This window comes from Mesoplodon mirus (genome assembly GCF_964341445.2).
Source record: "Mesoplodon mirus genome assembly, chromosome: 4".
NCBI classification, from domain to species: domain Eukaryota; kingdom Metazoa; phylum Chordata; class Mammalia; order Artiodactyla; family Ziphiidae; genus Mesoplodon; species Mesoplodon mirus.
Genome location: NC_138979.1, coordinates 35,722,288 through 35,749,240, shown reverse-complemented (window position 1 = coordinate 35,749,240; position 26,953 = coordinate 35,722,288). Strand labels below are relative to the sequence as shown.

At 42.3% G+C, this 26,953-nt stretch overlaps 1 protein-coding gene and 1 pseudogene across 2 annotated transcripts in view; one reads left to right on the top strand and one right to left on the bottom strand.

The window, feature by feature from the left end:
• Nucleotides 1–1,588: 1,588 nt before the first annotated feature.
• The window catches only part of SH3GL3 (SH3 domain containing GRB2 like 3, endophilin A3), a gene marked incomplete at its 5' end in the record, with an annotated part of 143,852 nt that continues 118,487 nt past the window's right edge, over nt 1,589–26,953 (top strand). Inside the window, one exon of the mRNA XM_082617474.1 lies at nt 1,589–1,633. Coding sequence (XP_082473600.1) covers nt 1,589–1,633 — 45 coding nt within the window. The remainder of the gene's footprint in view (nt 1,634–26,953) is intronic.
• Nucleotides 1,754–23,958, bottom strand: LOC309802240 (actin-related protein 3-like; annotated as a pseudogene). The gene is made up of 6 exons: nt 23,558–23,958; nt 22,859–23,414; nt 19,884–20,013; nt 17,605–17,732; nt 2,039–2,323; nt 1,754–1,967 (listed from the first exon to the last, which is right to left on the bottom strand). The product of its transcript is annotated as an actin-related protein 3-like (transcript).

Below are 26,953 nucleotides of genomic sequence, written 5' to 3'. Positions count from 1 at the left end.
TGGGGCAGAGCCTGCTGTTGAGTGGGGTTCATTCAGCCTGTTGTGTGAACAGGTCATCTTGCTATGCTATTCGGACGTAGCTGTTACCACCCTCATACCTTCTAGTTACCTATCTGTGGCTGATGTCAGCTGTATGTAGGCCAGTCACGCCCACAGCACTCATGCAAGTCATACTAATTAACCCTCTGGATGGCCGCCTTTATCTTCTTCACTAAGTTCATTGTTTTCTCCCATATCAGAGGAAGAATGCTCCTGTTCGAACCCTCTAAAGGGAAAGTGAGGAAACAGAGGCACAGGGAGATGTAGTTATCAGCCCAATCCTCACTAGGATGAAGTCAGGGATACAGTAGTTGGGAGCTAATGGCAAAGGAGAGCCCATGTGACTTTTATCCTGGAGAAATTCAGGATGCCAGGAGTGGACGCCAGGGAACAGGTGTAAACCGGGGCTCTTGGTCATCCCAGATGGGATCTGTTGAGGGTCCAGAGAGAGGAGCTTCTTTTAGGTGAAGACTGGAGGAGGAAGAGGGTTGTATCTTTCAGTGTTAAGCGTTGCTAAGAGTGGGTACTAGGTCTTTTGGGAGCCCTAAGGACTTTTGGAGGCCAGATTCCGCTTAGATGCTGACCTGTTGGGCGCAGCTCTGACACGAAGATCAGTGGGATGCTCCAGACCCCTGGCTGGATCCCCGCGCACATGGGCGCTCTGGTCTCTCTGAAAAAGGACACTCTGTAACTGACACAACTGGTAGGAGTTACCGAGGAAGCTGGGTTCGTCCTCGGGTGAATTCCCCTGGATACAGAGCACGCTGTTTAAGGCTCCTTGGAGATAGCTGCTCTTAATACAGTTGACAGTGGGCTCAGCGCTCTATGGAGGCGAGTGCGGTATTTAACAAATTACAAAATAACTCTTGGGCTCCTAGAGGACCAGATTGTACCCAGAGCACCTAGTGGGGTTAAGAAGAGACAGACCAGCCGCCCACAGACTAACTCCTCCTACTGCAGGTCCCGTTCCATTTCTCCCCACTTAGGCGTATTTCGGAGCGTCCCTTTTAAAAACCAGAAACCTACCGAAAATGCGCCTGAGGGAGGCGATATAGCCTATGAGCAAAAGCAGATTTCGCACCAAGGCCCAGAAGCATAGGAAGGTGATCTCTCTCTCTCCCCATCCAGGGCAATCGTAATGCCAGATGCATCCCGTCCTACGCCCAGCAAGCAGCCCTGTGTGGCTCTGCTCTCCGGACCCCAGGACAACCCCACGCCCAGCCTCCCAGGCCCATTTTCCCAGCAGCTCCAGTCTTCCCGGGTCTCCAGGCAACAATGAAGCGTGGGCGGCCCCAGCGGCCTCATTTGCATACCGCCGCGGCTTGGCCAATGGGCTGCGCAGGGGCTTTGGAACGCAGTGTTGCCATCAGCGTGTGCGCGTGTGTGCGAGTGTGACAGCGGCTGTGGCTGTGGCCGTGACCGTGGGAGGCTGGCCCGGCGGAGCCCAGCCGCGCGGGGACCGGCCCCGGCGCCCGCTTCCCCAGCGTGTCGCGGCCGCGTGGCCCGGCAGAGCCCAGAGACCATCCAGCCCCGGCCGGGCGCCGTCGAGATGTCGGTGGCGGGGCTGAAGAAGCAGTTCCACAAAGCCAGCCAGGTAGGGAGGCACAGAGGCGAGAGGGAGGGGGACTGGGGAGCTGCGGACCCTTCGAGGCTCCGGGGCCTTTGGGGCTCTGGCGCCCTTAGGGGCCTCTGTTAGGGCTCCATTTCTTCCCGCCTAGGCAGGCGCGGGGGTGGAGTGAGGGGCCGCCTGCTTTCTCCTCCGCTCTTTGGCGCCTCCTCCTTCCCAGCCCCCGGCCCCCAGCTCCACCCCGAGCCACTGTAATTCTGAGAGGTTCTGGGGAGGAGAGCACAGAGGTGGCGGGCCGCGGGGTCTCGGGCGCAGGAGAGAGAGTGGGCGTCCCGAGGCCTGGAGGCTCCTCTTGGTGCCTCTACCGAACCCGCGCCGGGAGGTGGACCACAGAGAGTGCGGTGCTGGCCGGGCCTCCCTCAAGTCCCCCACCTTTTAGTTGGGAGCCCCCGGGGCACGTCCTGCCGCTTGGGGGGCGGCCGCGCGGGCGTCGGCGGATCCTGGGATGCTGTGTACTTGGCGCTCGGCTGGGCCCCGCAGCGCGCCCCGCAGCGCTCCCAGCACGCGCCTCGAAATGGCCCCTGCCCGACTGCGTCCGGCTCCCGGGCTGGGACGCTACACAGCCGTCCTTCCTCTCCCCACCGTCTTCCTGGTGTCGGCCCGGGGTTGGGCACCAGGCTCCTGCTCGCAAAGAGCCGCCAGTCTGGTGGGGAGACACTGAGACAGACACGTAAACAAATAGTGTTAGACACACCTCCACGCACAGGGGATGCCAGATAATACAATAGGGGCATCAGGGAGAGCTTCCCAGAGGAAGAGTCGCGTCATTTGTGAATTAAGTATGAGGAGGAATTGTGGTAGGGGGTGTGGGTGGAAAGGATAGGCGTTCTAAGCGGAGGAAACAGGAAAACCCGCAGGGCGGCATGGAGTTGGTGTGTGTGTGTGTGTGTGTGTGTGTGTGTGTCTGTTGACAAGCAAATTTGTATTCTAAGATTTCAGTTTCTTCCAGCTATGGCAGAGCTCACATTGTAAAATCTATCCCACACCTGCACTGCTGGATCTGTTCTACAGATTTCATTCAGAATTCACATTTCAGATGAGGTCTCATCCTGCTTCTTCCACAAATTGGTCCCTGAAATGCAGCTGGAATTGGAGGATTCTCTTCTGTCAGTCTCAGTGCTGTTCCCTCACTTGCATCCCTTCCATGAAGAAACTGGGTGGTGCTCAGTTTCCAGTTGGGGGCACAGTGGTACTATTGGGTTGATAAGGAGTCCTGGATGAGGGGCCAATTAGGTTACCAGGGTGATGGTGGATTCACTGTGGGGTTTGGGCACTTTGAGAGGTTTGTGAGACATTCAGATGTCATTGGCCTGGGAGCCAGTGGATGAGGCCAAGATTGGAACTACAGAGTTTGGGGGGATTTCCAGCCTAAATGGAGATTTAAAAATGTAAGTGCAAGTAAAAATGAGAAAATGCACAGTGAGCTGCACATAGACTGAAGGGAGCACCCACATTTAGGGACAATGTTTAGGCCAGGACTTGATAAACAGTAACCACTCAATAAATATTTATTAAATAAGTGAAACTTTTGGGGTGGAGGAGCACAGGAAGGAGAGAACTAGTACAACCCAGGAGAGAGGAGTGTCATGGAAACCTAGAGAAGTGGGCGCATTTAAAGGTGGGAACAGTCAGCAAGTGCTGCTGTGAGCTCAGTACTGAGGGGTGGGCAGCCTGGAGGCGAGTGCAGCTGTGGTCAGGGCAGTCAGCGTACTTGCTGGCTAGGCTTGCTATGCTAGCTTCCTTAGCACTGGCAAGGAACTAACCTCTTTTGAAAAATATTCTTTTATTGGATATGGACTTCATGGGAGCAAATCTCAGAGATGAGCAAGACACAGCCCTTGGATGATTGAAATTGGTTTCTGACCACTAACCAGAGTGAGTGGTTGAAATCCCAGGAAGTTATTGGGATTGGTGAAATAATATGCTAGTGATGAGGTCATTTAGTTTAACTACCCATAATCAGCTCATTAAAAAAGAAATGAACAGAGGGTCTAATTTAGCCTTTTTTTGCGTGAGCTGAAATCCTTTGTGACTTTATTTGAAAAGAAAGACATCACAGATTCTCTCTGGGCTTCATTTTGTGGTCAAAGTGCCCAATAGATACATTTTTATCTGTTCTAGGGGTCTTTCTCAGAAATCTTGCAATATGACAGATTTGGTCATATTAGAAATTAGACCAGGCTTAATATAATAAGAGGGAGCGCAATAAAAAAAAATGCCAGATGTTCTTCTCAGACAACATTTTAACAGCAGTTTTTAATTCACGAAGAACTTTCCTAGGCAGGGGAAAGGGAGTCTGGATGATGTCAATGGCTTAATACTTCCCAGGGATCCAGGACTGGCTCTGCCACTGACTAGCTCTGTGACCTGGGGAGCGTGACTTAACCCATCTGGATGTTAGTTTTCTCTCTGTATAATGAATTAGAGGATTTAGAAGCCATGTCTCTGTTCTAAAATTGATTGTGGTGATGATTGCACAACTTTGTGAATATACTAAAAACCATTGAATTGTATACTTTAAGTTGTGAATTGTATGGTATAAATTATATCTCAAGAAAATACATATCTATCTATATATATCTATATAATATATCCCAGTTCTGAAATTGTTAAGTAATTCACTTAAAGTATTTCAGAGAAAGACAAAGATTATAAAGTGGACCTTTTACAAATAAGGGTACCAGTACCATGACAAATTGAGATGATTTTTCTCAATGATAGGCAAGGTAAAAATAGCTTATAACTTCCTGGTTACCTGTCCTTCTTTCTTGATACCTTACCTATCTCTGCAGGAAAAAAAAGTCCCCTTACTTTACAGAGAATGAAGAATTGTAAACCCCAGGGATTCTGCATCGTTTTGGCAACCTGTGGAGACTAACAGGAAAGAGGAGGAAATCAAGTAAAATGAGAAGAGTACAAGTTGAGTTAATAACGAGATTTAATTAATCCTTTCCTTCAGCATTTGGGATTATAACCCAAGTGTCCCAAGATCATAATTAAATACCTTTTTTCTCTTGAAAAGTTTTCTTTTTTTTTAAATGGTGTATTTTTTTTAAATAAAATTTTATTTATTTATTTATTTATGGCTGCATTGGGTCTTCGTTGCTGCACGTGGGCTTTCTCTAGCGGCAAGCGGGGGCTACTCTTCATTGCAGTGCGCGGGCTTCTCATTGCGGTGGCTTCTCTTCTTGTGGAGCATGGGCTGTAGGTGCTCGAGCTTCAGTAGTTGTGGCACACGGGCTCCGTAATTGTGGCGCATGGGCTCTAGAGCGCAGACTCAGTAGTTGTGGTGCACGGGCTTCATTGCTCCGCGGCATGTGGGATCTTCCCGGACCAGGGCTCTAACCCGTGTTCCCTGCATTGGCAGATGGATTCTTAACCACTACGCCACCAGGCAAGTCCCTGAAAAGGGTTCTTAATCGAGTGGTTTACTTTTCTACTGGTAGGGATGCAGCTTGAGTTATTAGAGATAAACACAAATAGCTTAGAGATGGCATTGTGGTTTCTTGTTAAGCATTGTGCCTGACCAATAAAAATATAACTTACAATAATGATGTCACCACTTATTGATTTGTATTAATTATGTCTATTTCATCATAATTTCCTTGACCGCATTTATTGTTGGTGTAGGATGCTTAGGCCACATCTGTGCTTGCGCTGACCTGGACGCTATGCTAATAGCCAGATTTATTCCCTTTATGGACTTCTAGGAGGCTTATTCCCCATCCCATGAAAGCCTAGTTTTATTCTTTCCTCTTATTCTTCTCTCCCCTAATTAACCAACTGGCGATGACACAAGATGGTGATGACACTTGTGGGCTTCATGTTAAATTTACTTCTTTTTGCCCTTATGTAGCAGTGCTCTTTCATGTGACCCAGGAACACAGTAGGGAATGGGGAGCCCCTAACAAAGTTTTTTTTGTAACCTTCCCCCATTCTCTTTTGATGCATTAATCAGAAAAATGATGAGTGGTCATAAGGGGCCAAGACATTCTCCCTGTAATGACTAAATGCACAGGCTGACCCTTTAGGGGTAAACACTTCAGAGAAGGATATTCTTTGCAAATTATGAGAATCTCTAGGGAGGCAGTGAATGTATCTTGTTTCACTTTCTCATTAGAGAGAAAGAAAAATGCACTTTGCAAAATCCATAATGATTAATTTTTTTACTTAGATGCATCAGAAAATGTATTAAGCTAAAACATGCTTGCTCCTTTCCACATAGACTGCTTGATAAATTATTCCATAAATCTATGTGTTATCCATATATTTTTAACTCAGGGTGCTAGAGTAGATGCTGAAACTAAATTAGTTTTAATTTTTTTAATATCTGAAGAACACAGTATAATCCAAGCATTTCTTACCACTGATGCCTTTTCTCTAAAGTAACTGTAATTGAGGCTATCACTTGGAATTTGATTTAAAATGCATTTAAAAGCAGGGATTTTTTTGTGTGTGTGTGTACTATTCTTTTCAGATTCATTTTTCAACTTTACTAACAAACTGACTATAAATTATATTTCCCATGTTAAGTGTGTGGGGGCGTGTATCATGTGTATTTGGGGGAGGCTATCATTGGCATGCTTTACCCAGAAAATAAAACTGCTGATAAACAGAACTGATACACGATTTTATTTGGCTAAATAATAAGTGAATTTATTCTGGAGAGTCTACAGCAGCCAAACGTGGATAGCTAGATTTTCTTTTTCACTAGAAACCTGGGAAAGTATTGAGTTGGGGGGAAGGGGCTGGAGGAAGCGCTGGGGATGATTGAGAAGGCATTGTTGCAATTGTAACTATTCGAGTTCTTCTGTGAGATTCCTTCCGGATGAGCTCTTCCCTTGCAATTCCCAGGGTCATCCCCACATGTTTTTACCACAGCACCAGCAGCAGTGACCTTCCTGAGCCCAGTGCTGTTCCTTCTGACTTTGTAATTCATTGGATTGTGGTGTCTTTCCCACTGGCATTGACTAAATCTTTCTCAAACACTGATGTCACCAAGTGCTTGCTTTGCCTGATCGAATCATCCATCAGTGGTAGAAGCTGTTGCTATTTCAGGCTGGATGACTTGGGTACTCCCTACTCATGAACCTGATATCTGAGTCATATCTCCTCATCCACATCTGTGTTCTTTCTTCCTTATGGGCCACAGTTCAGACGTCTGGAGGGACCTGTCAGCTAATGCGTGGGTCCTCCTCTGTTTCTCCCAGTGTAACAAGGACAGGGTACACCTGGCTGGTCTCTGCACTCTGCTTTGAACCCCGTCTCCTCTCATTTTCTCAGGAATTTTGCTCCTGTTGTATGTCTCTTATGCACTATATTTTCTTCTTTCCTGGATCATTTCCATCGGCATATGGAATGCTCTCTAGTACTGTTGCAGGAAGGGCGACCCCTTCCAGGGCCCGAGAGTGGGCTCTTGTCTAACCCTCAGAAATGAGTTGTTGGAGGAGACACGTGCTGACAAAGCTGGAGACTTTATGGGGAAGGGGCGCCCGGGTGGAGAGCAGAGGGTAAGAGAACCCGGGAGGACCGCTCTGCCACGTGGCTCGCTATCTCGGGTTTTATTGTGATGGGGTAGTTTCTGGGTTGTCTCTGGCCAATCATTCTGACTCAGGGTCCTTCCTGGTGGTGAGCGCATTGCTCAGCCAAGATAGATTCCAGCGAGGAGGATTCTGGGAGGTTGGTAGGACATATGGACTGGTGTCTCCTCTCTCCTTTTGACCTTTCCTGAATTCTTCCAGTTGGTGGTGGCTTGTTAGTTCCATGTTCCTTACCAGGACCTCCTGTTGTAAGATAACTCATGCAAGTGGTTACTATTGGGCCTGGCCAGGGCGGGTGGTTTCAGTCAGTGGTTCCCCTAACAGTATCGCCTATCTGATAAAACAGTATCGCCTATCTGATAAAAAAGAAAGGAAAAAAATCCTTTGTTGGTCCGAGATCCCGCTTCACCTCCATCCTATTTCTTCTCTCCCCTTCCCAGCAAAATGTACTGAGAAAGTTTTTTGTTGCTCCGTTTCTACTTTCTCATCTCCCATTCTCTTCTCAACCCATTCCAGTTGACTTTCCTCTCCATCTGTCTGAGACCACCTTACCTGAGTAACCTACCTCCAAGTTGCCAAATTGGATGGTCACTTCCCCGTCTGATTCTCAGCAGCCTTTGACCCAGCGGACCATTCTCTGCTTACAACTCCTTCTACACTTGTGTGGTTTTCCTCTGGCTTCAGTGCCTGTTCCCTCAGATCTCCTTTAATGGCTCCCTTGAAAACTTAAGTCCTAGAGTGCCCCAGGGCTCTGGCTTGGAGTAATTCCCCTTTTTCTTAGCCTTGCACTCTGCCAAGGTGTTTTGTCCAGCCTCATGGATTTATACATGATCTATACGTTGATTGCTCTCTAAATTATATTTCTAGCCCAGACACTCCTCCTGAACACAGACCCATAAAAAACTCATAAGTTTAACTGCCTACATCACCTCACCCCTTGGATATTTAAAAGGTTGTCAAATATTAGATGTCCAAACCTGAACTCTTAATTTTCACCGCCCCAACCTGTTTTCCTGCTGGTGGTTTCTATTTCAGTCAGTTGTTCAACTGCTCAAATAAAATAAGACAAAAACGAGATTCATCTTTGATTTTTTTCTTTCTCTTATCCCTAATTCATCAGAAAGTACTTCCTCTTGTTTCTACTTTAAAAATGTATCCCTCATTCACTTTACCTCTTTCTGGCTCTGTTACTACTATCCTTGTTCTATCACCTCTTGCCCACATGGTTGCCAGAGCCTCCTCACCAATTTCCAGACCTTTCTTCCTACCAGGTACAATCCATTTACCCACAGTGACCTGAATGCTGTTCTAAAAATGTATCTCAGACTATGTTATTCTGTTAATGTAATGTAGACTGATTACAAGTCTTCAGTGCTTCAGTGGCTTCCAGTTGCTTTTAGAATAAAACCCCAACTTCCTCCTCTGGCCTGTGAAGCCTCACATAACTTGGCCTCTCCCTTCCCTCTCCTGCTGCTGTTCAGCCACGCTGGCTTCTCTTTATTCCTTTGATGTGCTAAGGTCTTCTTTTCTTTGGGCCTTTGCCAGAGCTGTTTCCTCAGCCTTGATGCCTTTCCTCTAGATCTTTGCAAAGTGTTTCCTTATTGTCATTTAGATCATAGCACAGATTACAGGCCACTTTGCCAGAGAAATCTTCCCTGACTACCCAATTCAAATAGGCATATGCCCTCTTTTTTTTTTTTTTTTTTTTTTTTTTCTTTTTGCGGTACGTGGGCCTCTCACTGTTGTGGCCTCTCCCGTTGCGGAGCACAGGCTCCGGATGCGCAGGCCCAGCGGCCATGGCTCACGGGCCCAGCCGCTCCGCGGCATATGGGATCCTCCCAGACCGGGGCACGAACCCGTATCCCCTGCATCGGCAGGCGGATTCTCAACCACTGCGCCACCAGGGAGGCCCAATCCCATGTATTTTTAAATTAAACTTTTTTATTTTGAGATAGTTGCAGATTCACATGCAATTGTGAGACAGGATGCAGATACCTTATGCCCTTTGCCCAGATTTTTCCATCTTGCAAAACTATAGTACATTATCACAACCAGGATATTTATATTTACATTATCTGATACATGGATATGGTATATCTCTCCATGTATTTTGCTCTTTGATTTATTTCATCAGGATTTTGTAGTTTTTAGCATACATGTCCTGTACATGCTTTGTTAAATTTACACCTGTGACCTTGCTGAGCTCATTTATTTACACAATACAGAACAGATTCATCACCATAAGGATCATGAATGTTGCCCTTTTATGGCCTTGCCCACTCCTCTTCTGCCCCCACCCGCTCTGTAATGCCTGACAACCACTAATTTGTTCTCCTTTCTATAATTTTGTCATTTCATAAGTGTTATATAAATGGAAACATATAGTCTGTAATCTTTTGGCTTGGATTTTTTATCTCAGTGTAATACTGTAGAAGTTCATCCAGGTTGTTGTATGTATCAATAGTTTGCTCCTTTTTTAAAAAAATAAATTTATTTATTTATTTTTTATTTTTGGGTGCGTTGGGTCATCATTGCTGCACGCAGGCTTTCTCTAGTTGTGGTGAGCGGGAGCTACTCTTTGTTGCGGTGCACAGGCTTCTCATCGTGGTGGCTTCTCTTGTTGCGGAGCATGGGCTCTAGGCACGAGGGCTTCAGTAGTTGTGGCGTGTGGGCTCAGTAGTTGTGGCTCACAGGCACTAGAGCTCAGGCTCAGTAGTTGTGGCACACGGGCTTAGTTACTCCGAGGCTTGTGGGATCTTCCCAAACCAGGGCTCAAACCTGTGTCCCCTGCATTGGCAGGTAGATTCTTAACCACTGTGCTACCAGGGAAGTCCAGTAGTTTTCTCCTTTTTATTACAGATATCAGTTTGTTTAACCATTTACCTGTTGAAGGACATCGGGATTGTTTCCAGTTTGGCTATTAGGAATAAAGCTGCTATAAATGTTTATGTACAGGTTTTATGTGAACATAACTTTGCATTTCTCTGGGTTGAATGCTTAGGAGTGCAGTTGTTAGATCACATGGTAGTTACATGTTTAGTATTTTAGGAAACTTTCCCTCTTTTCTAGAGTAACTATCATTTTATATTCCTACAATAATGTATGAGGGTTCCAACTTTTCCACATCCTCTCTAGGATTTATTGTCACTATTTTTTATTCTAGCCATTCTATTAGATGTATGGAGTTACGTCATTGTGTCTTACTTTGCATTTCACTAATTGCTAATGGTTTAACAACTTTTCATGTACTTATTTGCTTTCTGTATCTCCTCTAAGGTCAAATGTCTGTTCACATCTTTAGCCCATTTTTAAATTGGAATTTTTTTTAAACTGTTGACTTGTGAGAATTCTTTATAATATCCTAGAGTATCCTCCTTTTTGGATGTATGGTTTGCAGATATTTTCTCCCAGTCTGTAGATTGTCTTTTCATCTTCTTTCACAGACCAAAACTTTAAAATTTTGATGAAATGCAGTTTGAGAATTTCTCCTTTTATGGATCACGTTTATGGTATCTAAGAACTCTGCCTAGTCCAAGATCTTGAAGATTTTCTCCTATGTTTTTTTCTAAAAGTTCTACAGTTTTGTGTTTTACATTTAAGCCTGTTGTCCATTTTGAGTTAATTTTTTATAGGGTATGACTTAGGTTGAAGGTCATTTTTTTTTTTTTTTTTGGTTTATGCGTGTTCTTTTACCCCAGCACCATTTGTTGAAAAGGTTATCCCTCCTCCATTGAATTGCTTTTGAACCTTTGACAAAATCAGTTGGGCATACTTGTGTGGATCTATTCATGCCTTCTCTATCCTATTCCACTAATCTATCCCTTGGCCAATAGCACCCAGTCTTGACTGTCACTACATGATGTCTTGAAATCAGACTGATTCTTTCCACATTATTCTTCTTTCTCAAAATTTGTTTTAGCTATTCTAGCTCCTCTGTCTTTCCATATAAATTATAGAATAATCGTATCTATATCTACAAAAAATACTTCTGGAATTTTTATAGGAATTGCACTAAAACTGTGTATCAGTTTAGAGAGCATTGACATGACTCCTATGTTGAGTCTTTAGCGTAGAAGTCCTATACATGCTTCATTAAATTTACACTTGTGATCTTGCTGAATTCATTTATTAGTTCTGGGAGGGATTTTTTTTGTGGGGGGGGGTTGTTTGTTTTGGTTTGGTTTTTGGTATATTCCTTGGAAATTTTTTGTAAATGCTCATGTCATCTGTAAATAGGGACAGTTTTAGTTCCTTCTTTACATTTTATATGCCATTTATTTACTTTTTTTTTTTTGGCCTTATTTCACTGGCTAGAACTTCCGGCATTATTTTGAATGAGTGTTGACAGTGGAATCCTTGCCTTGTTCCCCACCCTTATGGAAAGGCTTTCAGTCTTTCACTATTAAGAGTAACGTTAGCTGTAAATCTTTCGTGGATGCTTTTTAACATGTGAGGAAGTTCTCTAATTCTGTTATTTCTGAGTGTTTTTTAAATCATGAATAGGTGTTGAATTTTGTCAAAGGCTTTTTCTACATCAGTTTATATGATTATGTGATTTTTTTTCTTCTTTAGCCTGTTAATATGGTGGATTACATTAATTGATTTTTGAAAATTGAACCAGTTGGGTGTCCTTAGAATAAAACCCACTTGATCATGGTGTATATTTCTTCTTATATATTGATGAATTAATTCTATTTGCTAATGTTTTGCCATGGATTTTTGTTTCTATATTTTTGGGATATTGGTCTTTATTTTTTGTACTGTGTTTGTCTAGTTTTAGTATCAGGTAATACTACTTTAATAAAATGAATTGGGAAGTGCTTACTCCTCTGTTTTCTGGAAGAGATTATGTAAAATTGATGTTAATTCTTTTTTAGACATTTAGTAGAACTTTCCAGTGAAAACATCTGGGCTTGGAGATTTCTCATTTGGGAGTTTTGTTAGTTTGTGTTTTTTAAGGAATTGGTCCATTTCATTTAGGTTATCAGACTTATGTGTGGAGAGTTATTCATAGTATTCCCCTATTAATCATTATCATCAGTTCCCTTATTACATGTGTATAGGGTCTCTTTGTCTTTTGATATTGGTAATTTCATGCCTTCTCCCTTTTTCTTTGTCAGTCTTGCTAGAGGTTTGTCAGTTATATTGATCTTTTCAAAGAACCAGGTCATTATTTCATTTTCCCCAATGTTTTGTCATTTTCAATTTCATTGATTTCTGCTCTTATTTTATTATTTCCTTCCTTTTACTTGCTTGGGTTTATTTTGTCCTTTTTATAGGTTCTTGAGGGAAGCAGACTATTGATTGGAAACGTTTTCTCTTTTCTAACGTATGCAGTGAATGCTATATATTTTCCTCTCAACACTGCTTTAGTTGTGTTTCACTAATTTTGATATGTTGTATTTTAATTTTCATTCATTCAGTGTACATTTTGACTTCTCTTGAGACTTTTCTTTGATCCATGATTATTTACAGTGTTTGTAATTTTTCCTGTTTAACCCTGTTTTTGATTTCTAGGTTGATCCCAATGTCATTAGAGAATACATTCTATATGATTTTAACTTTTAAAAATTTTGTGAGGTTTATTTTATGGCTCAAAATGTGGTCTTTTGTTATATGTTCTGAAGGCACATGAAAATAGTGTGTATATGCTGTTGTTGGGTGGAGTATTCTGTAAATATTGATTAAATCCTGTTGGTCAATAGTGTTGTTGAATTCAATATACTTATTGGTTTTCTGTCTAGTTCTTTTAATTGTTGAGAGAAGTCTCTAAATATAATTATCTATAATTATATCTATTGTCCATATTTTCTTTCACTGCTGTCAGTTTTCCCATTGCATAATTTGCAGTTCAAGTGTTTGGTAAATACACATTTAGGGTTTCTATGTCTACTTGGTAGATTTACCCTTTTAAATTCATTATCATTATTTAATGTCCCTCTCTGTCTCTGCTCATTTTATGTGCCCTGAAGTCTACTTTATCTGATATTAATATAGCTAATCCTGCTTTCTTTTGGTTAATGTTTGCATGATATGTATTTTTTCATTCTTTTACTTTTAACCTGCATATATTGCTTTACTTGAAGTGAGTTTCTTGTGGACAGCATATAGTTGGGTCATGGTAATTCACTCCACCAATATGTGTTTTAATTGGTGTTTTTAGACCATTTACATTTAATGTAATTATATGTTAGGGCTAAAGGCTACCTTTTTTTTGTTTGTTTGTTTTTTGTTTCTTGTCTTTTTTTCCTTGCCTTCTTGTGTGTTACTTGAATTTTTTTAGAATTCTATTTTGATTTATGTATAACATTTTGGAGTGTACAGGTTTCTCCCACTATCCAAAGTAGAGTGTTCCTATGAAACCTTTCATAAGCCAAAATGGAGTAAAGTAGAGATGCAATTACCTTAGCACACATCTTGCTAAGAGATGCATAAACTAAATTGAGATAAACTACATATGCTGACAGATACAGTTCAAAGCTCAGCTTGATATTGAGATGCTGAGTATAGTTCCCAGGGATTGAGCTTAGTGGTGCCACTCTTGCTTCTCTGGGTGTGTGCTGCCTCTATAACAGCTTGCTGCAAAACAAATGCTGAACACTTTTTTTGCGTTTCTCCTTTTTTCGTAAAAGTAAAAATCCTCTTCAGATTTCTTTCAATTAGTGAAAATAGGTAGTAATGTAGGTCTTTTGTAAAAGCAAAGTGGCATAAAGCAAACTTTTGAAAAGTAGGGGGATACCTGTATCTCTTTGAATAGCATTGTCGGTTGCTGCTCTAGGTATTACATTCTATATATGTAACTTACTGCAGTCTACTGGTGTCATCATTTTACCAGTTCCAGTGAAGTTTACTTTAAGTTCATCTAGTCTAATGTGTCATTTAAGAGCAGTGTTTCCTTATTGATTTTCTGTCTGGATGATCTGTGATTGATGTAAATGGGTTGTTAAAGTCCCCTACTATTATTGTGTTACTATCAATTTCTCCCTTTTTGTTTGTTAATATTTGCTTTATGTATTTAGTTGCTTCTTTGTTGGGGATACACACACACACACAGACACACACAAGTGTTATATCTTCTTGTTGAATTGATCCCTTTATCATTCTGTAATGTCCTTCTTTATCTCATGTTACAGTCTTTGTTTTAAAGTCTATTTTGGTCCAAGTATTTCTTCCCCAGCTTTCTTTTTTATTTCCATTTTCATGGAGTAACTTTTTCCATCACTTCACTTTCAGGCTGTGTGTGTCTCTAGATCTGAAGTGAGTCTCTTGTAGGCAATATATATATGGTTTATATTTTTATATCTATTCAGCCACTCTATATCTTTTGATTGGAACATTTAGTCCATTTACATTTAAAGAAATTATTGATTAGGTATGTACTTACTGCCATTTTGTTAATTGTTTTCTGGGTTTTTTTTGTAGTTCTTTTGCATTCCTTTCTTCTTCGTTTGCTTTTTTCCCTTATGATTTGATAACTGTTCTATTGTTATGTCTGGATTCCTTTCTCTTTTTTGTGTTTTTATTACAGATTTTTGGTTTGTGGTTACCCCGAGGTTTATATATAACAACATATATATATATATATATATATATATATATATGTATATACATGATTATTTTAAGTTGGTGATCTCTTAAGTTTGAATGCATTCTAACAACCCTGCATTTTTACTCTCCCTCGCCCCACATTTAATGTTTATGACTTCACATTTACATCTTTTTGTTCATCTTTTACCTACTTATTGTGGATATAGATGATTTTACTACTTTTGTCTTTTAACCTTCCTACTATCTTTTTACGTGGCTGATCTACTACCTTTATTGTATATTTGCCTTTACCATTGACATATTTCCTTTCATAATTTTCATATTTCTAGTTGTGGTCTTTTCTTTTCTGCTTAGAGAAGTCCCTTTAACATTTCTTGTAAAGCCAGTTTAGTGATGCTGAACTCTTTTATCTTTTACTTGTCTGTAAAGCTCTCTATATCTCCTTCAAATCTGAGTGATAGCCTTGCCAGGTAGAGTATTCTTGGTTTTAGGTTTTTTCCTTTCATCACTTTAAATATATTATGCTACTCCCTTCTGGCTTGCAAAGTTTCTGCTGCAAAGTAGCTGACAAGTGTTATGGGAGTTCCCTTTTATGTAACTTGTTGCTTTTCCTTGCTGCTTTTAAGATTCTTTCTGTCTTTAATTTTTTCCATTTTAATTATAATGTGTCTTGCTGTGGATCTGTTTGGGTTCATCTTGTTTGGGACTCTTTGTGATTCCTGGACCTGGATGTCTGTTTCCTTTCCCAGGTTAGGGACGTTTTTCAGCTATTATCTCTTCAAATAAGTTGTCTGTCCCTTTCTCTCTCTCTTCTCCTTTTGGGACCCTTATAATGTGAATGTTAGTATGCTTGACATTGTCTCAGAGGTCTCTTAAACTATCCTCATTTAAAAAAAAATTTTTTTTTTTCTTTTCAGCTTGGGTGATTTCCACTATTCTGTCTGCCAGTTTGGTGATCCGCTCCTTTGTATCATTTCATCTGTTGATTATTTCTAGTATATTTTTTATTTCAGTTGTTGTATTCTTCAGCTTTGTTTGGTTCTTCTCTATATTTTCCAACTCTTTGTTAAACTTCTCACTGTGTTCATCCATTCTCCTCCCAAGTTCACTGGGCATCTTTATGATCATTACCTTGAACTCTTTATTGGGTAGATTGCTTATCTCCACTTCACTTAGTTCTTCTTCTGGGGTTTTATCTTGTTTCTTCATTTGGAACATATTCCTCTGTCACCTCATTTTGCCTAACTATTTTTATTTCTACGTATTAGGTAGGTTGGTTATTTTTCCTGATCCAGAGAAATGGCCTTATGTAGGAGATGTCCTGTGGGGCTTAGTAGCACACTCCCTTCTGGCCACCAAAGCTATATGCTCTAGTAGTGCCTTCTATGTGGACTGAGTGGGCCCTTCTGTTGAGACAGGGCTGACTACTGTGGGTGCACTTGTAGGTGGGACTGTCCTCTGGCCTGGTTGGCTTCCAGGCCCTGCCTCTTGTGGATGCTGCTGTCCTGCCAGTAGGTGGGGCCAGGTCCTGGCATGGCTAGCTGAGGGTCCTGGGGGTCCTGGGGCTGGTACCAGCTGGCTGGTGGGTGGGTAAGCCCCAGTGCTAATAGGCTAGAAGGAGGGCTCCAACATGGTGCTTGCCAGCATCTGTGCCCCCAAGGGGAATCCTAGTTGCCTCCTGCTTCTCTGGGAGGCTCTCCAAGGTCAGAAAGTGGGTCTGACCCAGGCTTCTTTCAAATTATTACCTCTGCATTGGGTCTCAGGACATGTGAAATTTTTTTTTTTTTTTTTTTTTTTTTTTCCGTACGCGGGCCTCTCACTGTTGTGGCCTCTCCCGTTGCGGAGCACAGGCTCCGGATGCGCAGGCTCAGCGGCCATGGCTCACGGGCCCAGCCGCTCCGCGGCATATGGGATCCTCCCAGACCGGGGCACGAACCCGTATCCCCTGCATCGGCAGGCGGACTCTCAACCACTGCGCCACCAGGGAGGCCCAGGACATGTGAAATTTTGCATGAGCCATTTAAGAGTGGAGTCTGTTTCCTATAGCTCTCTGGCTCTTCTGTATGCAAACCAGTTGTTCTGGGGCTTGTATTCCCAGTGCAGGCCCCCCAGGCTGGGGAACCCAATGTGGGGCTCAGACCCCTCACTCCTAGGGTAAAACCTCTGCAGTTATAATTATCCTCCTGTTTGTGGGTTGCCTAGCTGGGGGTGTGAGTCTTGACTATACCATGTCTCTGCCCCTCCTATCTGTCTCACTGTGGCTCCTTCTTTACATCTTTAGTTGTGGAAAACCTTTTTTGCTAGTCTTCAGGTCATTCTCATCCATAGTTGCTCTGTAAATAGTTGTAATTTTGGTGTGCCCGTGGGAGGAGGTAAGCTCAGGGTCTTTCTACTCCGCCATCTTGGCCATACTCTCATGATGGTAGGATTTTTTAAATTGAAACTCTGGCATTTTAGGTATTATTTTATGAGACTCTGGATCTTATTTAAATTGTCTGTTTTTACTGGCTTTCTTCCCCACTGCCTTGGCAAGGGAAGGTGGTGGCACTGCCTTGTTACTTCCAAGTGGGGGTAAATGTCCAGGTTTCTCACTTAGACTGTTGACATTCAGGGTTTGTGCCTCCTTACTGCTTACTGTGTGGGAGTGGGAGTTCTGGCACCTCAGTAGGCTTGCGCTGATACCTCTCTGGCTGGGATAGGTAGAAGTGCCTTGTAGCTGTTTCCCATGTGGCCTCAACTCACACCATGGCAGGGGGTGGCCTCATTACCACAGGATGGTGGTAGAAGTCCTGATTCTCCACGAGGCCTCCTCTGATACACCCCAGGAAGGAGGGTGAGAGGCTGCCTTACTTGTGGGAGTGGAGGTCCAGGCTCCCCCACATGTTGTCCACTGACATTGAAGGTGTGAGCAGGGTGGAGCTTGTTGCTACCTGGTGGGGATGAAAGTCCTGGCTCCCTGGCTCCCTACTTGACTTTCTCTGGCACCATCCAGGGGAAGAGAGAATTGGAGGGGGGGGTCACCTCATTATAACCTGGCAGAGGTGCCAGTTCCCCCATTCCACTCATCCTTTGCTAGTGTGGATGGGGGTAGGGGTCACAGTTCTTTCTGTGGTGTCTGGAGTAGAGTGGGTATTATCTAAACATTTCTGTCTTGCTAGACTGCTCCTTGCATGATCCTTTGGCTGGAGAGAGCAGGTCTTTATTGAGGTTACTTATTTTTTTATTTTCCTGCATCTGTTGGTATTTCCAGGTTGCTGCTATTTCAGCTCCAAGTCTTGGATGTATGAGGGAAAAAGAAAACTCAGGAAGCTCACCACTGTGTCATTTCTTGGGCCCTGAGGTGCCTACTCAGTGTGCCTCCTTCTTTCCACCTGTTAGGGCCTTCTTGGGTTTGTATTATATATAATGCCCAGGATTTTGGTTGTAGTTAGTGGGAGGAATAGAGAAAAGTATATCTACTCCATCTTTCCTGAAGCAGAAGTCCTTTGAGCTACCCAAATAAAAATCCCTTCTTAGCAGGTATGACTGTCTGGTCATTTCTTGTCCTGGTTGTCCCTTATGGAATCCTAAGCCTTTTGAACACTGCATGGAACCATCCGCTAATGTTGAATGAACATTCAGCAAGTTGTCAGGATTGGAACCTGGATGGCTGCTTCTGTTGAACTCCAACGTGTTGTTGGCCTGGATGCTCTTGATTTGGGGGGAGGAATGTGCAAAATCCAGATGTTTTAAATGAAGTTTCCTAGTTTTGAAATATTGGCAATTAATTTAAAATTTAAAAAACCTCTGCAGGCCAAAAGAAACATGTGTGATGAATTAACATGGTCCATTGCCAAATGGTTGGCGACTTTTTTTTAAACGTCTTAGACTAGCACATATTGCTGAAACGGTTCATAGGCAGGTTGACATCTCCTCCGGTTTGAAAAGTAGGAGGATGATTCCTGGTCGCCTGTGGTGTTGCCAGTACTTGCTAAGGAGATAAATATGGTTTCTGTAGAGACAGCTCTTGGCTTTTCGTCTGGGACTGTTCCTGGAAACCTTGTTGGAAGGCAGATTGGATGGAACCGAGTTGAGCATCTGCCCATGTGCTGTTGTGTTAGGCTCTCTTCGAAGGAGCTTGGCCAGCGTAATGTGGGAACTGTGGAATGATCAGGTGTGAGGGCAGAGAGCTGTCTAGTCATGATACGAATTCAACAGTGCTGAGTGGGCAGAGCAGTAGAAGGCAGGCTTTGAAGTGAGTGGGCAGCCTCACACGACTGTGGGGGAACATGGGCAAGAAATGAGGGGGAGCGAGCCCTTTGCTCATAGTGACCTATTCGGGACTATTTTGAGAAGAGGATGCAAGAATAGGTAGTTTCTAGAATAGTCTAAGGCAGATGGGAGCTCTTCCCTGGTAAAAGTTATGTATCTTATGACAGAATTTGATAAATTTTACATAACTCGTAAAATCTGCTTAACCAAAGTTAAACAACATCCTTGAATTTTATTTATCCTGGATCCATGCTATTCAAATTGATGTCTTAGATCAAGTGCTTTTTCCAAGAAAAGACAGAATCATTGTCTAAACCTTGTGGTCATGTCTCTTCAAGGGTTGAGTTCTCAATATGATGGCATGACATCCAGGACTAGGAGTCGTGTTAACAGTCAGCACGTCATGCAGAAACTTCAGAGCGAAACGACCTATACGATTCCATGATTTGGCCATAAATAGCAAAGACTTAGACCCTTGGGAGCTCAGAGCCCATAACTCACTTTTATGTTTCCTGATTTTAAGCGGTGGATTTCTTTCCTGGGGGACAGTGGATGGAGGCCCAGGTTTATTTTGAAGGAGGAGAAGAGGGTGTAGGGGCAACTGAGAAAATAAAGGAATTTCTCTTGTCTTTTTTCCTTTTCCGCCTGAGTGGGCATTGTTAAATCAGGTATATTAAATGTACCTTTCATTTAACTCCATTCCACAATGTCTTGCAGCTGAACTTCCAGGAACTGAACCTCTATGGCTGTTGGTGGAAGGAACTGGGAAGTACAGAGACTGGAGGCCTGTATTTGAACAGTGGTTGTGCCAAAATGGGGGGGCGGCTACGATCCTCACCAGCTGGCTGTGTTGACTAATCGGGGGGCCGGAGACTCACTGTCAGGGGAGGTAGCAGGGAGTACTGGGAAGAGTAGCATCTGGGTTTGCGAAAACTAGGTTTCCCACGTTTGCCAAGAAGTGTGACTGGGAGAGTAACTTCACTCTTCTTGGCGTTGGTTTCCTCATCTCTAAACGGCAATAATGAAACCAATATTAGAGGTTCTTCATGGGCGTTTCCATTTATTGAACATTTTTAGTTTGTACAGACTGTAAGGAGGAACTTACACGTATGTAACCTTCACAGCCACCTGCTCAAGTAGTGGCTATTTTCACCGTTTTAGCAAATGAGAAAAGATGAACAGCCCTTGAAAAGTGTCTGGACCTAATTCCTCCCTGTGTCCCAGTGTTTGGCCTGAAGTCTCATTCACAAGTGTTATCAAATGAGAGGAGGCCCAGAGATGTAAAGGGACGGCCTCAAGGTCACAGAGCTTTCTCATCTTAAGAGTGAGGGCTTGACCTCAGCGATTATGAAGGACCCTCCATTTGTTTTGCCTTCCTGTGTGGTGAACGTGATTGCCCAAGAATGAATTAACTGAGACTTCCCTGGTTAAGACTTTGCCTTCCAGTGCAGGGGGTGCGGGTTCGATCCCTGGTCAGGGAGCTAAGATCCCACTTTGCCTCGCAGCCAAAAAACCGAAACATAAAACAGAAGCAATATTGTAACAAAATTCAATAAAGACAAAAAAAAATAACTAAAGTGAGATATATACACTACCCAAATGATTCCTAAGCACTATGGAGGTAGAAATCATTAAAAAAAAAAAAAAGAATGAATTAACTAATGCAGAGTCTGATAAACTAATTCCTCTGTGGAATAAAGAGAAAAGGTATGCAATATTTTTGTTTGCCATCATAATTACTTTAAAAAGATAGCTGGTTAAAATGCAATATTAAGTCACATTTGAATCTGTTTGTTTATATGTATTTTATTGTGTGTACCAAGTGTCCAGGAACTACCTAAGGAACATGTAGGACGTATCCAGTGAATGTCTGATACAGCAATGTATGCTGCCTGCTGCTTTGGCTGTTGACCACTGTCTCACACTTATTTGCACATGCTTGACAGTATGCATAAGATGTGCGTGTTTTCCTTGCTTGCTTTTCTCTCCCTGTTCCCTGGCTGTTCTTGGCTTTGAAGCTGACATCCATTTTGCCCCGACAATTATTGTAGACCAGCAGACCGTGCCACCCATCTCTCTTGGAATCTACCATCATTTCTTGCTTCTTGGCTATTTTTTATGGCTTCTTATTTCAGTTTCTCCTCTCTTCTTCATTCCTCCCAGCCTCAACATGCAGTCAGTAAGTCCTGTGTAGATTCTGCCTCCTAAATATTTCTCCCATTCACCCCTTCCTCTCCATCCCCACCACATTCCCCTGTTCCACGGGGGCTTATGGCTCTTGCCTAAGTGAACGCCGTACCTGGTTGCCACTAGTATAAATTTGACTTTGACATTCCCCTTTCAGGCCTTGCCGTGGAGTCCCTACAGGCCTAGGGTAGACTCTCAGTTCTTTAAGTTGGTGTGTGATGGTTTCAGCTCTTTCTAGCAACGCTCAACCTCCGTTCTCCAGCAGCTTTGGGCTCATTCTGTCCTTTGCCTGTTCTGTTACTTCTGCCTGGAAAATTCTACCCCATCTTCAGAGCCTGGAGAACTCTAGTTCACCCAGCTTCCTTTTATTCTTCCTCCTTCTTCTCCAAAGCTATTGCTTGCCATCACTGCTCCCTGAACCCTGGGTGTACACACATCAATAATGTCACCTTTGTTGTACTGAAATCATTTTGGTTACTTTTTAGGCCCTTCTACCAGACATTGCAAGCTGCTTCTCACACAGAAGTCTACTGTTTTATTAAAAATTTTAAAGGTAATTTAGTTTTATTTTCATCATTTTTTCTTCATGATCCAGATATTTTTAAATGCAATGAAAATTAACTTTCCATGATATGTGAGAGACTGGAACTAAAAAAAAAACTTTTCAGACTGCAAATGAGTTACACAAATGAAAATATCAGGTGGAGATCCAGTTATCAAAATGAAAGCACTCGACATATTAAAAGTTAACAATTATTTGTTTAGAACACATAAAAAGTCAGTTTGCTACAGTTGTTGGATTTTAAAGAACTGTTGCAGAGGTTTGAAGAAAATAGATTTATTAACTTAAAAAGAACTTGAAACAAGTATTCAAAAGAAATTTGTGCCTTTATTAGAATGGTGTTAGGCTTCAAAAATGACCAATTAAATGATTACTTTTTAAAATAAGAAATGACACTATAGAACTGCAATACTGGTCCAACAGTCTCGTTTTTACTGCAAGAAACAGAATGAGAGTTAAACAGAAAGCACTAGCAGGTATCAGTTAATCTAAGATAATAGCTTCTCAGTTCCAAAAGCACTTGCAAAGAAAACCATTGGGGGGCACAGGGTACGGAGGCACTTCCTAATAAATGGAATCCCATGAGTGTGTGTGTCTCTGCCACGTGTCATAGGCTACTTTTTGAATTTGTCCTTTACTTGGTCACTTTTTCCCTCAAATACTAGTTTTCCCATGAATTTTTCCCTCAGAGGATAAAAAGTATGAAATATAAGCAAGCTCTTGCATCTTACACTTAGAAGTGTTCAATTCAAGCGTTATGTATATTTATCGGTACATTTATAGTGTACCGATAAACCCCATCAAATCTTGGCTAATTCAATAATATAGAACCTATCAGGGCACAGAAAGAACGAACACCTGCTTCTTTTTGTTACACATACGATCCAAATACTGAATCTGAAGAAAAACATTTAATCATTTTGGCTCTCCTTTACATTCCCATGTTGATAAACTTACTAAAATATTCCTGTGTAATTGAGTGTGGTCCTGTTATTTCAAGTCAAGTTTAAAATCTCAAAACCAGCCATCCAGGCAAAAAAGGCAATCAGAAAGACGATTTCTTCCTCATCTCCCTAACCCCAATAACTACGAAGTCAATTTTACATGATTCCAAACACTGAATAGTGATGACAAATGCTAAGCCCAATTTCTTCGTAATCCTTTCTGGTGTGGCATACATGGTAGAATTCCGGTTTGGAAGCCAGCATGGATCCTCCAAACCAAATTGCCTGTGGCTGCATTTTGGGTGTAATGACTTGTACATTGATAGGTTTTCGTGTCAATCTACCACCACTCAGTTCCTCACTTAATTTCAGCCTGGCATCTATAGTTCTTTTCAAATCTCTTTGCAAGTGATGTCCGATGTCCCTGAACATGGTTGAGCCTCCAGAGAGGACAATATTCTTGTAGAGAGGACGTCTGACATCAGTAGGACAGATGTGAATTACTTTATCTACAACTTCTGAGATAGGTTGAGTAAAGCCTGGATTAGCAAACTCTAGATGAAAAAAAATTTCAGGTCCCAGGAATTTCTCAATAATGAACACTAATGGAAAATTCTTTCTTTGAGATAGCACTGATTCCAGTATACTGTTTAATCCACTTTGCTCCATCTGTGTCATACTTGTTAAATTCTTTCACTGAATCTGGGCAGGCATAACTATAGTTTAAAGTTTCCTTTAAAGTTTCCAAGGATTGCTCTGAAGGATTCTTACTTCTCCATCTCTCAGCAGTTGCTGAATAAAATATGTTCTTTTTCATCCTGTGTTTGGAATGTGCTTAACACAGCTGCCAGTCACATACCCTTCAGCCACAGGGGTGGCATGGGTGACACTGTTTCCACTGTCTATTATTGTACCAGTCAACAGATTGTTTTCCTACTTGTCTTGAGGTCCAGGATGCAGCTAAGGCAATGATGGCCTGTGCAGAAATGTACGAGCCTAGAACATTATTTCAGCAGTATATTCCCTGTTTTCTGGAGTATTCAGTAGAGGTTCAGTCAAAAAAAATGGTCCTGAGGTTCTGCTCTTAAATATTTAAAGATCATTTGATCCATAAATCTTTTCATCAAGTCCCATTCTTCAACAAGGCCATGGCGGATTGGCCACTTTTTTGCATCTGAAGGTTTTTCTGTTGCTTCATCAGCAATGAAGAAGTCTAGGTCATCAACACCTTTCATCACCCTCCTTTCAGTTTTCTCATCCTTTTTTTTTTGCTGACTCCTTAATAGCAATATCCTGTACCATAGTCCAGCACACAGGCCGGCAGCCGTCCACCAACCTCCTTGTCACCTGCTGCTGCTGCTGCTGCTGCGACTGTCTGTTTGGTGCTGACTGGGGCCAGGGTTGAGCATCGGGAGATAGAAGCTATTTCACCATCCACAGGTGGCCACTCCATCTGTCATGGGGTGAGGGATGGAGACGGGAAGCAGAAGCAGAGGCAGGCTTGGTCAGTGGCTACCACTTCTACAACCCAGGCAGGCAGACTGTCCTGGAAATCTTTAGAAGTGCTTGTTGAGTGACTGAATGACTGTTTATGCTTACATTCTTTTCTCATGAGTTCAAGCTTACAACTTTTATAGAAATTGGAAGTTTCCAGACTCCTAATAGCTGAATCATTGGGGTGTTGCACCAAAATTAAAAATATTCTTTTATTGTCTTAGTTTGATGTTTGCCTCTGGCATCTACTTTGTTTTGAGCTTTGACTTTCATAAATTAGGAGTCGGGACTTCTTCACATCCAGGAAATGTTATCTTCATATCCAGGAAAAATGTTTTGTAGTCAATCAACTAGTCATTCCATGAGTATAATCATAATGCTAATTAGCTGCATTTGGTAGAAGTGCTGGGTACTGTGCAAAGTATTTTTAGAGACAGCATCTCATTTCATCTCCTTGATACCGCTACCAAGAAGGTACTAACCTATAATGGAAAAGAATCTGAAAAAGAATACACATACACACACACACACATCTGAATCACTTTGCTGTACACCTGAAGCTAACACAACATTGTAAATTAACTATACCTCAATTAAAAAAATGATTATTGGAAAAAAAGAAGGTGCTAGTCTTATTTCTCCTTTTACAAGGGAGGAAATTAGGCCTGGCAAGGTTAAGTAAAACTTGCTCAAGGTCATATAGCTGGCAAATGGTCTTGTAAGGACTCAAGGACAGGCCTTGAGTGATTCTGAGACAAATGCAGTACAGTACTTGTCACCATTGCATGAGATAAATCTGGTGCTACCCTCCAGTCTCTTCCTCATGATTTTCAATCTTCGAATAAATCCAAGGTGTCTTTATCATTCATTTGAACCATATGTCACCTATTTAGCCTCTATTAAATAGAATCTGTAAATCAGGAGTTGGCAAACTGGCCTGTGGGTCAAATATAGCCCATTACCTTTTTTTTTTTTTTTTTTGTACAACCTGTGAGCTAAGAATGATTTTTACATTTTTTAATGGCTGAAAAAAATCAAAAGAATTCTATTTTGTGACACCCAATAATTACATATGATTAAAATTTCAGTGTCCGTAAATAAAGTTTTATTGGAACACGCACCCAAGCTCATTTTCGTTCATGCTGTCTGTGGCGTAAAGCAGAATTGAATAGTTATGACAAGAGACAACATAGAACACAAAGCCTGTAATATTGCTCTCTGGTCCTTTACAGAAAATGTTTGCCAACCTCTGCTCTGAGCTGTAAGTCTAGGGAATTTACGTATGCTGGTGTGCAACATTTCTGCAGCCCTGGACAGAACACTAAAAAACGTTTTGTCTGCATCTGCAATTGGGTTGTGTGTTTTTTGGAGGATCTCCAATCACTTAACAATTCTGATTCATCCTGGTGACCTGGGAAGGGACTTGCTCTGGAATACATTCTTACTTTGTAATTCAGGAGACTTGCATACCCCAAAGTCACTTCTGGTAATGCCTCACCGTCTGTTACACACCAACGAACTCCTTTCTCCAGAGTTTACAGTGCTGGTGAGGAATGGCCTTGATGTGTTTACTCCAATGGGGATATAGTGTTTTCTGTTTACAGGTTGTTAGGCATTTTGCCATGTGCCGCATTGTAATTCCTCACCAGGGAAACAGTGCTTACTCCCCTCGCTGAGTTCCCTCCACTCCCATCATCATTCCCTTCTTGTTTTAATTATTCTGACTTTATTTTGCCTTCTTCTTTGCTTCATTTTGAAAGAGTCCCAATTTGCTTTTCTTGCCAGTTCTCTACTTGCTTTTCCCAGGGCTCAAAAATGATTCTTGAGGGTGATGTCATTTTCATGTTTATCTTTCCTCTCTAGCATGACTTTGATTAAATATGTATATTTTAATTGGTGAGTCGTGTTCTAAGGGGATCGTTGCAAGGTCCATGGCCAATTTCAGCCACAGTTAACCTGAGTCGGTTTGTACAATAGCAGTGGAATGTTTTGGCTCCTGTTGCAGCAGGAGTGGATCATATATGTTGTGCAGGCTTTTCAGAAACTTCATGCAGAAATTATGTGAAGCAGATGGTACCCTTTTGAGTTGCCAAACATGCATATTTTAAAGAAATGTGGTGTATCTATTCTCCTTGGTAGATTTACATGGGGATTCTTTGGGAATGGAAATCAGCTGAAATTGCCATAATTGAAAAATTCTTGGAAGCTTATCATCAAAATAAGGAGTGTAATATCAGAAGACCAGCGTAGATTAAGGAACAAATATTACTGGATTTATTTAATTTACTTCTCCAAGGACGAAAAGCCCTGTAGTCTCCATGATATGTTTTTTCTTTGATAAGGCTACTGATTTGTTCATTGAGATCTCTTGAGGGCATTTGGGGCAGTGAGAAAAGGTGGGTACGAGGCAGGGGAGATTGCATGGGACCAGAGAGCGAGGGCCAAGCCATTTAGCCGAAAGCTAATGGGATGGGGTGACATCACTCTGAGAAGACAGGACCTGGGACAACTTGCAGGTTAGGGAAGGGGCAGAGCCTTGGGAGGACTGCTGCTGGGTTTCTTCTGAGCAGGTAGGAGCTCTCGATCAGTCGTAGTTACCTCTAAGCACTGACCAAGCAGGGTTTGCAGAGGAGGAAGCTGGGTCTCTCCGCAGGTAAGATGAAGAGCATGATGGAATCCAGGAGCCCCACCCAGGTAGGAAGGAGAATATAGCCGGCTTGGCTCTCTGCACTGGCACTTGCTGGGGAAATGCTTCTTTTTT